At 35.9% G+C, this 13,105-nt stretch overlaps 1 protein-coding gene across 2 annotated transcripts; it reads right to left on the bottom strand.

Annotated features, from left to right (window-relative positions):
- Positions 1-695: 695 nt before the first annotated feature.
- LOC125652820 (beta-1,4-N-acetylgalactosaminyltransferase bre-4-like) lies at positions 696-11,774 on the bottom strand. Of its 2 annotated transcripts, none has more exons than XM_048882238.2 (7): positions 11,464-11,774; positions 7,564-7,793; positions 5,365-5,555; positions 3,545-3,667; positions 3,356-3,451; positions 2,926-3,064; positions 696-2,745 (listed from the first exon to the last, which is right to left on the bottom strand). In XM_048882238.2, the coding sequence occupies exons 1-7, from the start codon at positions 11,750-11,752 to the stop codon at positions 2,689-2,691; spliced, it is 1,125 nt and encodes a 374-aa protein (XP_048738195.1). In that variant the 5' UTR covers positions 11,753-11,774; the 3' UTR covers positions 696-2,688. The 2 variants fall into 2 exon arrangements, with proteins under 2 accessions (XP_048738195.1, XP_048738196.1); XM_048882239.2 differs by having other exon boundaries at positions 2,956-3,064.
- Positions 11,775-13,105: the final 1,331 nt, after the last annotated feature.

Here is a 13,105-nt window from a genome sequence, read left to right as displayed (position 1 = left end):
AGTGAGTGCCCTCTACTCAAAGCTACCGCCACTGGTCGTATTGATCTTGTCCGAACTCCAGTGAGTGCCCTCACCTCTAAGCTACCGCCACTGGTCGTTTTTATCTTGTCCGAGCTCCAGTGATTGCCTCACCTCTAAACTACCGCCACTGGTCGTTTTTATCCTGTCCGAGCTCCAGTGAGTGCCCTCACCTCTAAGCTATCGCCACTGGTCGTTTTTATCTTGTCCGAGCTCCAGTGAGTGCCCTCACCTCTAAGCTATCGCCACTGGTCGTTTTTATCTTGTCCGAGCTCCAGTGAATGCTCTCACCTCTAAGTTATCACGACTAGTTGCATTGATCTTGTCCGAGTTCCAGTGAGTGCCCTCTACTCAAAGCTACCGCCACTGGTCGTATTGATCTTGTCCGAACTCCAGTGAGTGTCCTCACCTCTAAACTACCGCCACTGGTCGTTTTTATCTTGTCCGAGCTCCAGTGAGTGTCCTCACCTCTAAACTACCGCCACTGGTCGTTTTTATCTTGTACGAGCTCCAGTGAAGTGCCCTCACCTCTAAGCTACCGCCACTGGTCGTTTTTATCTTGTACGAGCTCCAGTGAAGTGCCCTCACCTCTAAGCTACCGCCACTGGTCGTTTTTATCTTGTCCGAGCTCCAATACCAACACAGCATTGCATGCAAAATAAGTATTCATATAGTTGATACACATTGTTTTAATTTTTTGTTATAACATAATGTACAATATTAGAAATAAATGAATTATGAGCATTTTATGTAATTATTGTATTCAGGTGCTGGGATATTGTATATCCTTGCATGAAACAATAATTATAAAACTACGATCTGTAAAATTGCTTTCAAATGGTGATTTAAATCGGAGAAGTAAGCTGCCTAAGACATAATACCCGGTATACTAGTAGTAAAACAAGAGGCCCATGGGCCACATCGCTCACCTGAGTCACCTTGGTCCATATCAGAAGACTTTCCATATATATTTGCATGTAAAACCGTAGTCCCTATTATGGTCACAACCTACCCCTGGAGGCCATAGTTTTTGCAAACTTGAATCTACACTATGTTAGAAAGCTTTCATGTAAATGTGAACTTCTTTGGCCCAATGGTTCTTGAGAAGATTTATAAAGATTTTTCCTATATATTTGTATGTAAAACTTTGATCCCCCCTTGTGGCCCCATCCTACCCCCAGGAGCCATGATTTGAACAAACTTGAATCTGCACTCTGTCAGAAAGCTTTCATGTAAATATCAGCTTTTCTGGCCCAGTGGTTCTTGAGAAGAAGATTTTTAAAGATTTTCCCTATACATTTGTATGTAAAACTTTGATCCCCTATTGTGGCCCCATCATACCCCCGGTTGCCATCATTTTAACAAGCTTGAATTTGCATTATGTCAGAAAGCTTTCATGTAAATATCAGCTTTTCTGGCTCAGTGGTTCTTGAGAAGAAGATTTTCTCTATATACTGTATTTGTATGTTAAACTTTGATCCCTATTGTGGCCCCATCCGACCCCCGGGGGCCAGGATTTTAACAATTTAGAATCAATCTGCGCTATATCAGGAAGCTTTCAAATAAATCTCAGTTTTTCTAGCTCAGTGGTTCTTGAGAAGAAGATTTTTAAAGATTTTTCCTATATATTTGTATGTAAAACTTTGATCCCCTATTGTGGCCCCATCCTACCCCCGGGGGCCAGGATTTTAACAATTTAGAATCTGCACTACCTAATAAAGCTTATCTATAAATTTCATATTTTCTGGCCCAGTGGTTCTTGAGAAGAAGATTTTTTTAATGACCCTACTCTATTTCTACCATTTCTTGATTATCTCCCCTTGGAAGGTGGTCTGGCCCTTTATTTTAACAAATTAGAATTCCCTTTACCTAAGGATGCTTTGTGCCAACTTTGGTTGAAATTGGCCCAGTGGTTCATGAGAAGAAGATGAAAATGTGAAAAGTTTACAGACAGACAGACAGACGGACGCCGGACAAAATGTGATCAGAAAAGCTCACTTGAACCTTCGGTTCAGGTGAGCTAAAAAAAAACCCAACAAAGTGTTACATTATATCAATGTCAATGCAACGTTAGATGAAATTTAAAAAAAGTTGTTTGTATAATGATAGATATATGATATTTTAAAATACTTCAACGAACAAATCAAGGAAGTGGCATAGAAGTATATATAAAAAAAGTAATACAAGTAAATTTTCATAATACTAGATCCTACAATATATATATACAGAATGACAATACTCTAAATCCACCACTATATTGCATAATTCTACGACCATATGAAGAGGATTTAACAATATACATGCATAATACAATTTTGTTTGTAGTTTTTTCATGTGATTAGTAACATTGTAAACATATATACATGGAAATCCATACATTCACAAATAAATCATGGTCAGACAAAACTGAAAAAAGGTTTAACAAAATCCACACCATCCCGAACATGAACTACACAAAACAATATTCTGAAATCCATCTCTTACAAAATCACGCTTTTTCACCTCTAACACGCACTATATACAATTAATATTAGTATTCTGAAATTCACTTCATGATGTACTGTATATTCTAGACATTATTTTCGTACTCGTACACTTGTACTAGTAGGTCTTTTCATAATTTATTTAAACACATATAGGTAGTTATATACAATTTAATTTAACATTCCCCTATGAATTGGATTTGTCTCGCCACTGTTTGAGTTTCTCCCCATTTAACAGGAATTCCTGTAAATTAATTAGAATTTTTGTAAAATAACTGTCAATATTGTAAACAACGCCTTATTATGATATTCTAAATCCTGAGCTTAAAATATAAATTTACAATTTTTGTAAAATAACTGTTAATATTGTGAACAACGCCTTATTATGATATTCTAAAATCTCGAGCTTAAAATATAAAGTTACCTCATTCATAAGAGTTTGATTTACACTGACCACGATCCAGGTAAACAGAGGCTTGTATTTCACCAGAATTACTTCATACCGCAGACTGGAAACGCCGTCAAAAGACCTGGAATGTTTGGTTTTAACTCCCGTGCGGAACCTGTTTTTAAAAGTACATACGAGTTTTGTTAATAAAATGTGGAACTGTGTGATCATTACACCGATGCGGACCACTAAATTATCATCTAGATTCGACATCAAAGGAGGGGAATATATTTATATTTTATTTGACTTTAAACTCAGAACAAAAAGATCAATTACCGAGATACAGTGATACTGTAAATATGTTATCTTGAGAGACTCCTTTTCATATACATGGAATTAGGTGAAGCAGAAAACGTTACACAGTCGAGGTCCATTTGGTCCTTGAAGAACTAAATGAAAAATATACCGAGAAGTGAACTTCTTCCCCTTCTTGTGCGCTAAAGTCGTGACAAACCCGTCCTGGTAATCTGTTCTATCAAACCAAAGCCGACTCTCCACAAATCTACAAAATATTACCAAACAATTCGATTGGCATAGTTCAATACAAGCATATTAGGGATTGGGGAAGAATTTCAACAATAAAACGTCGCTAAACCTGTCAAAAAGATTGTCATCCTCTCCACCCCAAACGAAGAACATGTTAGAATATCCATTCAATGTCGTCATCTGTGTGTCAGTTAGTGCTATCACTCCCCCAAGCAACCCTCTGTATGGTAAGCTACAAAGATATTATACTGTGGTATAATTAAGGTATTAGACTTCTAAGATCGCGAAAATACAATATTATAGGTTTGATATAAAGGATTGAAAATACATACTATGAATTATCTGCGATTTTCCTATCATACATCGAATGAAAAATAGGGGAGAGGAGGCTAATCTATATATATATACATGTATATATATATATATATATATATATATATATGGCACGCCATACTCATATTTATTCCTCTATAAAGATCTTTTATAATTTATGAGATATCTTCTATTTCTAATAAGATATCTAATAAATTTTATAAGATATCTCATGTAATTTTTAGTTTTTAAGATATTTCATAAAATATAAGATATCTTATAAACTGTATAAAATACCTCATAAACTTTATAAAATATCTTGTATATCAATCAGATATCTTATCAAGTTTATGAGATATCTTATAAGAAAAGAAAAGACATCTAATAAATTTATTGCTATAAGATATCGTATAAAACATATAAGATATCTTATATATTTTAAAAAGACATCTCATAAACTTTATAAGATATCTAATATAATTTATAAGATATCTCATAAATGAATTTATATAAGATATATCTTAAAACTTTTATAAGATATCATAACTTTTTTAAGATATCTTTTAAAAATTATGAGATATCTTTAAAGAGGAATAAACGTAAAAACAGCGTGCCATAATAAATCGAAGAAAGTCTTCTCCACCTTTGAAAATTTTGAATTGATTAAGTCATCTTAAGAAATATTCATATTAAGTTTCATGAAAAAGTAGCATACAGCGTATGCAATTTGGTTATATCATATTTCCTCTATAAATAGGCCATGTCCTTCGTAAAGACCAAGATAAAATCTCAAGAACAGCCCTGTTTTGGACACCTGAGGGGAAACGAAAGACAGGGAGGCCTAAGATAACATGGAGACGAACAGTAGAAGCAGAGATGAAATCTTACCATCAAACCTGGGGAACTCTGCAAAAGAAGGCAACCGACAGACAGGGATGGAGAGAATTCGTTGCTGCCTTACACGCCAGAGGCGTAATGGGCAGTAATAAGTAATATTTCCTCTATCGAATTTCAAAACGGTGGATATATTGATGCTATATAAATGATAAAGTTTATTTCCCTTTAGATCTCAGGGTAATTCATGAATGATTTAAATAGAGAGTTGTTAACATACAGTTCTATTTGATATCAACCTCTTGTCATAACTCACAAAAAATGAGGAATGTACTACCATGAAACCAGTTGCCAATGAATAGTTGAATATGCATTAGCGATGGCATTTATGAACACATTCGTCTGTTTATTATTGGTACATAAATGTATATTAATTACATTTATGAACACATTCGTCTGTTTATTATTGGTACATAAATGTATATTAATTACATTTATGAACACATTCGTCTGTTTATTATTGGTACATAAATGTATATTAATTACATTTATGAACACATTCGTCTGTTTATTATTGGTACATAAATGTATATTAATTACATTTATGAACACATTCGTCTGTTTATTATTGGTACATAAATGTATATTAATTACATTTATGAACACATTCGTCTGTTTATTATTGGTACATAAATGTATATTAATTACATTTATGAACACATTCGTCTGTTTATTATTGGTACATAAATGTATATTAATTTACAATTGACGAAGTACACGTACCTGTAATTGTACCGTCGCACGCCGGACACCAGATGTCGCGCAAAATCCGTACCGCACTTCATCAAGTTTCGATCGTCCTCAATTATAGTGTCAACGTCATTGAAAACATAGCAGTCGTAAGGGAACCTCTTTTTAGCTTCAACAAATCCAATATTCCGCATCATACCTCGGTTGAAATCTTCAGTCTCCGCCTATAGAAATAGAACTTTACAAAATGTCGGGATGGTATATAGTAGCATAGTTTTTAAAGCTTACCTGAACTGAATTTGTCCAGAATCCGTCTGTCTGTCTGTAAACTTTTAACATGTTCGACTTCTCCAGAACCACATGGTCAATTTCAATAACAATTGTCATAAAGCACCCTTGGGTAAAGGGGATTCAACCTTGCAAATAAAGGATCACACATTTTTCAAAAGGGAGAAAATTAAGAAATAACGAAAATATGCTAGCATCTTTTTTTAAAATCTTCTCCTCAAAAACCATTGAGCCAGAAAAGCTGACATGATAGCTTCCTGACATAGTGTAGATTTACATTTGTTCAAATCATGGTTCCTGGGGGTAGGGTTGGACCACTAAAGAATTAAAAGTATAATATTCAAATTACGTCCCTGGATTTTGCTTCCTGGACAACAATTCAATCTGCTATATAAGTTGGCTCCTAGTGAAACTTTTGACGACTATGCAATCATTTTAAAGTTGATAAATATCATTTATTTATCGTTTTTATGATATCAGAAAGGAGCAAGATGGTTTGAGGAGAGAATATTTTTTTTTATCAAACTGAGCTATAATACTATCTCTTCAAAATCTTCTTCAAAACCGCGTGGCCAATTTCAATAAAATTAGGCACAAATTATCCTAGGGTAATGGGAATCCAAGATTGCTCAAATGAAGGCCCAAGCTTCCTTCGAAGGGAAGAAAGTAAAAAAAAAAAAAAAAAAAGGACAAAAATAGAGTGGAGTTAGAATTTTTTTTCTCAAGAACCACAAAGCCAGAAAGGTTATTTACACGAGAGCTTACTAACATAGTGTAGATTCAATTTTTAAAATTGGGGTAGGGTGGGGCTACAATAGGTGATCAAAATTTTACATGGAAATATAAAGGGGAAAATCTTCTCAAGAGCAACAGGTCTATTATTGGTCATTTTGATATGAAAGCACCTCAAGATAGTACGGATTCAAGTTTGTTCAAAATGCCCACCCCCACCCCCGACAGTAGGGTGGGTTCACAATAAGGGATCAAAGATTTACATGAGAATATATAGGAAAAAATTTCTTCCCCAAAACAGGAGAGGCATGATTAACCATATTGAAATCCAAGCATTCCCACGTAGTGGAGATTCAAGTTTGTTCAAATTGTGGCCCCTGGAAGTAGGATGGGGCCATAATAGGGGATCAACGTTTTACATGGGAATATATAGGGAAACACTTCTACAAATCTTCTCCTCAAGAACAACAGGACCACAATAAGTCATAATGATATGCAAGCATGCTCAGGTAGTGTACATTCAAGTTTGTTCAAAGCATGACTCCCGGGGTAAGTTGGAGCCACAATATGATATTTTTTCTACATAAGATATTTTTGAAATCTTCATTTCAATAACAGCAGGGTCATGATCAATCATAGTGATATGTAAGCATCTTCAGGTAGTTCAAATTCAAGTTTGTTCAATTCAGGGGCCCCGAGGATAGGGTGGGACCACAATAGATCAAACTTTTATTTTGAGGATATACAGGAAACTAATTAAAACAAAAGTAGCAGGGCCACATGAAAACATATCAAAATGCAAAAGTTCCTAATTTGTGTGATTCAAATTTTTTTCCAATGCCAATGTGACTAATGTTGTGTGTGTGTGTGTGTGTGTGTGTGTGTGTGTGTGTGTGTGTTTTGTTCTTCCGAAACTTAACTTCTGCATGATTAATAAAAAGGCTCTTATATTTCATATGCCCATTCCTTGTGACAAGAACTTTTGAAAAAAATCAAATCATTCAAAAATAACAAAAGTTGAACAGCAGGGCCAATGTGGCTCAAGTGAGCGATGTGGCCCATTTGCCTCCTGTTTAGATATGGATTTTCAATATCTTGATATTCAAAATTTGTAGCATATGATCATTTTTTAGAAACGCTACCTATTACTCTATTGGTGTTGTTCCTATCTTCATGAATGAATAGAACACGTAATACACAGAAAAATCTGACCTGTTCTATAACATAGATGGTAAAATCTGTGAGTTGCCTCCGAAGCTTTGGGATCAGGTTCAGAAGCAGAAGTTTTAAATGAATTTCCCGGTCTCTGTAAGGGATGACGATAGCAATCCTAGATGAAGGGTTGCAGTGAGAAGGGCGATATCGTCCGCCCTTGTGATCCGGAAACATTTCTTCTAATTCTGTGAACCTCAGTACTCGGAGGTCCACGTCCTCACGTCCCTCTAAAGTAACAAACACATATATCATATAGGATTCAATTTTCAACCAGATCATTTCTTTGTTTTCCGAATGAATTCTTAATGATAAGAAATTAAGAACTCAAATTTAGTCCGCTTATATATGGCATATTACTGATCATATTAGCAGTACTTGTACCCTGCCTTCAGGTCACACTGTCCCTCTAGGTGGGAGTGAACTCCGCAGTTGTGCCTCATCGCCACGTTAATGTGGGTGTTCCTCTGTGGACATAAAGCAGTATGGACACGGAAAGCCGGGACCAACGCGGGTCGGGAACGAACGACCGGCGCTAATGCCCGACCCCTTGCCCCCAAAAAGGATTGCAGGTCAGACCGGGGAGCCAATAAACCCTCTTTGAGAAGGAAAACTCTAATTCCAATTTAGGATAGATGGAATTCGTAAACAGAGTAGCAAAACAATTGTCTAAGAGACGGAGACCCTGACAGAAAAACCACCTGCTTCAGGTTTAGGAGTTATGCGTCAGGCATGTGAAAAACAAAATGATTACAGAAACCGAAAGCGGAACGAATTCTGTCCATAGTGGAAGCATTTCGCAATTTCTATGGTCGTTATAGCGATCTAGTTTGCCAATACAACCTGTCATTGGGTCAAATGCTGTCTGACGTTTTTCATACCGATTGTTAGACCGTTCGAGACACACGGATTTTGACTACGAATAACTCAGTAAAAATACCTGATTAAGATACAATTGTATAGGGCTCACGGCGGGTGTGACCGGTCGACAGGAGATGCTTACTCCTCCTAGGCACCTGATCCCACCTCTGGTGAGTTCAGGGGTCCATGTTTGCCCAATTACCTATTTTGTATTGCTTATGTGATTTATGAGATCGATCACTGTTCGTTATCTTCACCTTTCATGATCCCCATTCAAAGGAGAATGGAAATGAAGCAAATGGGCTGTATTGGACTGTGGTAATGAAGATAAGAAACTGGAATGTGAGAATACTTTATCAAGGAGGCCTAGGAAATATAAATATAGCAGCCAGTGTTAAATCAACACATCATTGTCCTCGTGGGAATTAGCGAAAATCACCGGATTGGTCAATAGAAAGTAAAATTAACATCTGGAGAAACTTTGATGAACTCAGGGAGAGAAAGACGACATGCATAGGGAAGTCGGTATTCTTTTATCGAAACATGCTGAAAAGGATCTTGATTCGACACCAATATCTGAGGGATTGACAAAAGTAAGATTCTATTGAAAATACATTGTATATAAAGATGACCCGGATCCATATCCATACTCCAACTCTAGCAACTGATGAACAACAAAGAGATAGCTTTTATACGTAACTGTAAAGTGTAATAGAAGAGGTTCATAAACATAACTTACTAGTTATCACAGGAAATATAAAAGCAAAAAAGGAATAGATATCAGTCTTATGAAAAATTCTTGGAAAATATGCAACTGGGTAAAGGAATGATAATGGTGAAAGACTAAGCAACCTATGGCACAACAACGAACTATTGATTATAGGATCGCTGTTCCCACATAAAGACATCCATAACACAACATGGATTTCGGCTGATGGAAGAACTATTGATAACAAGATCGTTGTACCCACATAAAGACATCCATAACACAACATGGATTTCGGCTGATGGAAGAACTATTGATAACAAGATCGTTGTACCCACATAAAGACATCCATAACACCACATGGATTTCGGCTGATGGAAAAAGTTATCACCAGGAAGACCACACACTTGTAAACAACAAAATGAATTTACTGATACACACAAAAGCCCTCCGCTCTGCTTTGGGAATAGTCACTATCTTGTGTATACCATCATAAAGTTTAAATTGAAGAAAGTTCCAAATGAAATACCTGAATAACAAAGGCAAAACTTTGACATAGACAATTGAATATACATGTATCATTATACAGAGAAAAAATTAATGTATCAGTTGCCAACATTTGATATGTTCGAGAACAAAATGATGAATAGTGGTGAAGGGGTCAATTCGAACAACCATATAACAATATAGAAAAAAGCTTACATCGGAACTGCAGAGGAGGTATTGGGAACAAGAAAGAAAAAAAAGGAAAAGACCGGTATGGATGAACAGCATGGACGCTTAGCCCACATACACAAGAAATAAATAGAAACCAAATCAGAGAGGCTGAAAGCTCAAATGAATGAACAACATTGAACGAAAGACGGAAGTTATGAAACAGATAAGAACGGAGAAGAGGCAATGGATCAACACCATTCTAATTGAGGCTGATGAAGTTGCGAAAATGCAACATTTATAAACACTATATATTGTATATATAAACAAGATTAAAGACATTATGAGCAATATAACATTACCCAAAGTACTGAGCAGTGAAAACTTGGTATTCTTGACAAAAATGGAGATCTTATCACAAGCAATGAAAAAAGAAAGATGGAAACAACACCTCAGTGAGGCACTAAACTTAGAAAGAACCAGCAGCCGGATGAGATAATAAGTGAAAACAGTAGAACCATCTTTAATGGAAATCAGAAATGTGATACGAAAACTTAAAAATAGGTAACATTACTGCAGAATTCCTGAAAGTATATACTGAAATCAGCTCAAACAAGATCAAAGACCTTATGAGCAATATTTGGAGAAACGAAATCAAACCATCAGACTGGAAAACAGGTTTAATTATTAAGCTATTGCAAAGAGGAATCTTGAAGAATGTAAAATTGAGATGAATCACTATGCTACCAGTGATGAACTCTTTTCGAAAGGATTCTGATAGACAAGATAAAAAATGGTCTTGAAGACAAGTGAAGAAAAGAGCAGGCAGGATTTCGGACAGGCAGAGGAGTGAAAGAGCAATTATTCATTCTACGCAACATCATTGAACAAGTAAATGAATGGTAAGCAACGTTGTATATACACGTTATTGATCTCGGCATTTGACTCCATACACAGAGAAAGCCTACGAAACATCTTAGCTATGACACACCACCAAAAAGTTTGGCCATCTTGAAATTATTTTATGATGGTTTCAGCTGCGCAGTTATTGATGGAAATGACACCTCAGAATGGTTTGAGACTCAAACTAGAGTCAAACAAGGCTACAACATGTCTGGATGTTTATTCCTACTGGGTGATGAGAAAGACTGTTTCAGAAGGAGAAACAGACATCAGGTGGAACTTTACATCAACGCTTGATGACTGGACTTTGCAGACAGTATAGCGCTACTTACTTCATCCAAGAGAAAACAGACAAATTAAGACAAACTGCAAAAACAATAGGACCCCAACAGAAAGATTAGGAGAATAAATCCCAAACAACATCAACCTATTAAGTTAAACAACATGGAATTAGAACATGTCAACTGATTTGTATATCTGGGTGCAACAGTTTCAAAACGAAGTGGAGCAATGGAAAATACAAGAAAGAGTTACAAAGGCACGATCTGCTTTCGCAATTCTCAAAAGAACATCGAACCCAAACTTCATCAAAAGAAAAAAAGTTGGTCTTTATAGGACACTAGGAATACAGTACAGAATAAAGAGAAGAGAACACAGATCACCAGGCTATGATTAACTTTCAGCAAGCCACGAAACGTGATGTCCATCAAAATTAATGATACACGGTAACTCAACTAAACGTTTCTGTGTGGTCATACTATAAACCTTGCACTTACTTAATTGCTTTCTTGTTACATTACACTTTACACCCCTGCTCCTGTGAGTGGAATCTTCACCAGACGTTGCTTCATCATCTGAGCTAGTTGACGTCTGCTCCTCTGAAAACAAATTCAGCAGTCTGTTCTGGTGTACGTAGTCCCTGTAGTTCAGTTCATGGCTATGGTACTCAGTATTTTCAGTAACATTGTCAAGTATTCCTTTACTAGTCAGAATCAGCAAAACACACAGCAATATTATATTTACTTTCTGTAAGCCATTGTTTCTCCTGTTCATCTTGCATATCATAGCTGGGTATTTTGGGTATTGAATTCCTATTGCGAGATGGCGTGAATTCGTATTTTACTACGCCTTGTTTTAGGACCTTTAAATTAATGCTAAATTTTATCAACAATTGGTGGCATGGAATTCTTTAAATGATGACTATCTCATGTTTCGACGTTTTAATTCGATACAAAGCACATGTTGAATGAATATTAATTCTATACCCTGGCACCTATCGGCTTCCGTAAAGAAATGCTTGTCTGCAGAAGTGGAGATTAGGTAGAGTAGACTCTGCCTGGAGATTTGTGCAGTGCAATTTTATGGAAAGGAAAAGAAATGAAAATTGCCTTAGATATAAATGCCTACAGCTCAATCAAACATTTTCGCCTTTCAAACCAAAACACTGCATCCATTTGTAAATTGTATCTATCTTTTTTTTTAATCAGATTTTATGCATGAACTAAATATTTAAAAAATTGAGACTGGAAAAAATTTAACCTATGTATCCTTATGAGTTCAAATTAGAACAATGAAGATTTACGACAAACATTATTTTAAACATTTGCTTACTATGTAGGCGCTATGTTTAATTGTTTAACTGTTCTCATATATTCTATAATCAGTTAAATGTTTTTGTGCCAACTCTAAGCTAAGTTCAAGGTCAGTAATTCTTTAAAAAATAGGTCAAGGAGAGAGCTCACCAGGCGATGTTAGTTTTGAGGGGAAAGAGAAGTAGTATTCCATAGTATGTGCCATATTTGATATTGCGTGGTCAGCCTCACTAATGATTGATTTAGTAGTTACAGCTGCAAAACATTTTAGCTTGATCTCTCATCCAAAAATTATGATGCAAGTCAGATTCATCATCTGAATCATGAAGTGATCGACATAAGATGGATCTACATCTAAACTGCAAATGTATACAGAATATTGTTCAAAGTAATGGTTATACTGTAAAACAAAAATCGCCAGAAAATACAGCTTTCGAATCATAAGTGCATTTCATGGTTGTGTGCATCCACAGCTGCAACATCCATGCAAGTATGGGTCACGTAGGTTTTAAAAAAAAATTAACAGTAGAAAACGAGGTCAGAGGTGACATGATTGACTGGTTGTATACATACATAATCTAGTGATGAATCATCCACGCACGTCTGAATCATAATTTATTGCAAATAAACAGTCAAAAAAGAATTTTTCCTAGTCCCATCTAAATGTATTCCGCAGTGTTTCTATCATATGATATAGTGTGGTGAAACTCCACCGTTTGTTTACGAGGTCACAAGTTGGTCGCTTGCGGAAATACGATTTCGTACACCATCTTTGGCAAAAATAATGGGTATAAGAAATTAGATATTTGACCAGATGCAGTTCCAA

Source organism: Ostrea edulis, chromosome 5 (genome assembly GCF_947568905.1).
Source record: "Ostrea edulis chromosome 5, xbOstEdul1.1, whole genome shotgun sequence".
NCBI classification, from domain to species: domain Eukaryota; kingdom Metazoa; phylum Mollusca; class Bivalvia; order Ostreida; family Ostreidae; genus Ostrea; species Ostrea edulis.
The sequence above is the reverse complement of the archived record's forward strand: the minus strand, read 5'-3'. Positions and strand labels throughout refer to the sequence as shown.

Coding starts and splice junctions, on each gene's coding strand:
- LOC125652820 (XM_048882238.2), bottom strand. CDS start 11,752: ATGATATGCAAGATGAACAGGAGAAACAATGGCTTACAGAAAGTAAAT. Junction 5,556..7,563: donor CCATCTATGTTATAGAACAG/GTCAGATTTTTC, acceptor CTATTTCTATAG/GCGGAGACTGAAGATTTCAA. Junction 2,746..2,925: donor ATCAAACTCTTATGAATGAG/GTAACTTTATAT, acceptor ATTAATTTACAG/GAATTCCTGTTAAATGGGGA.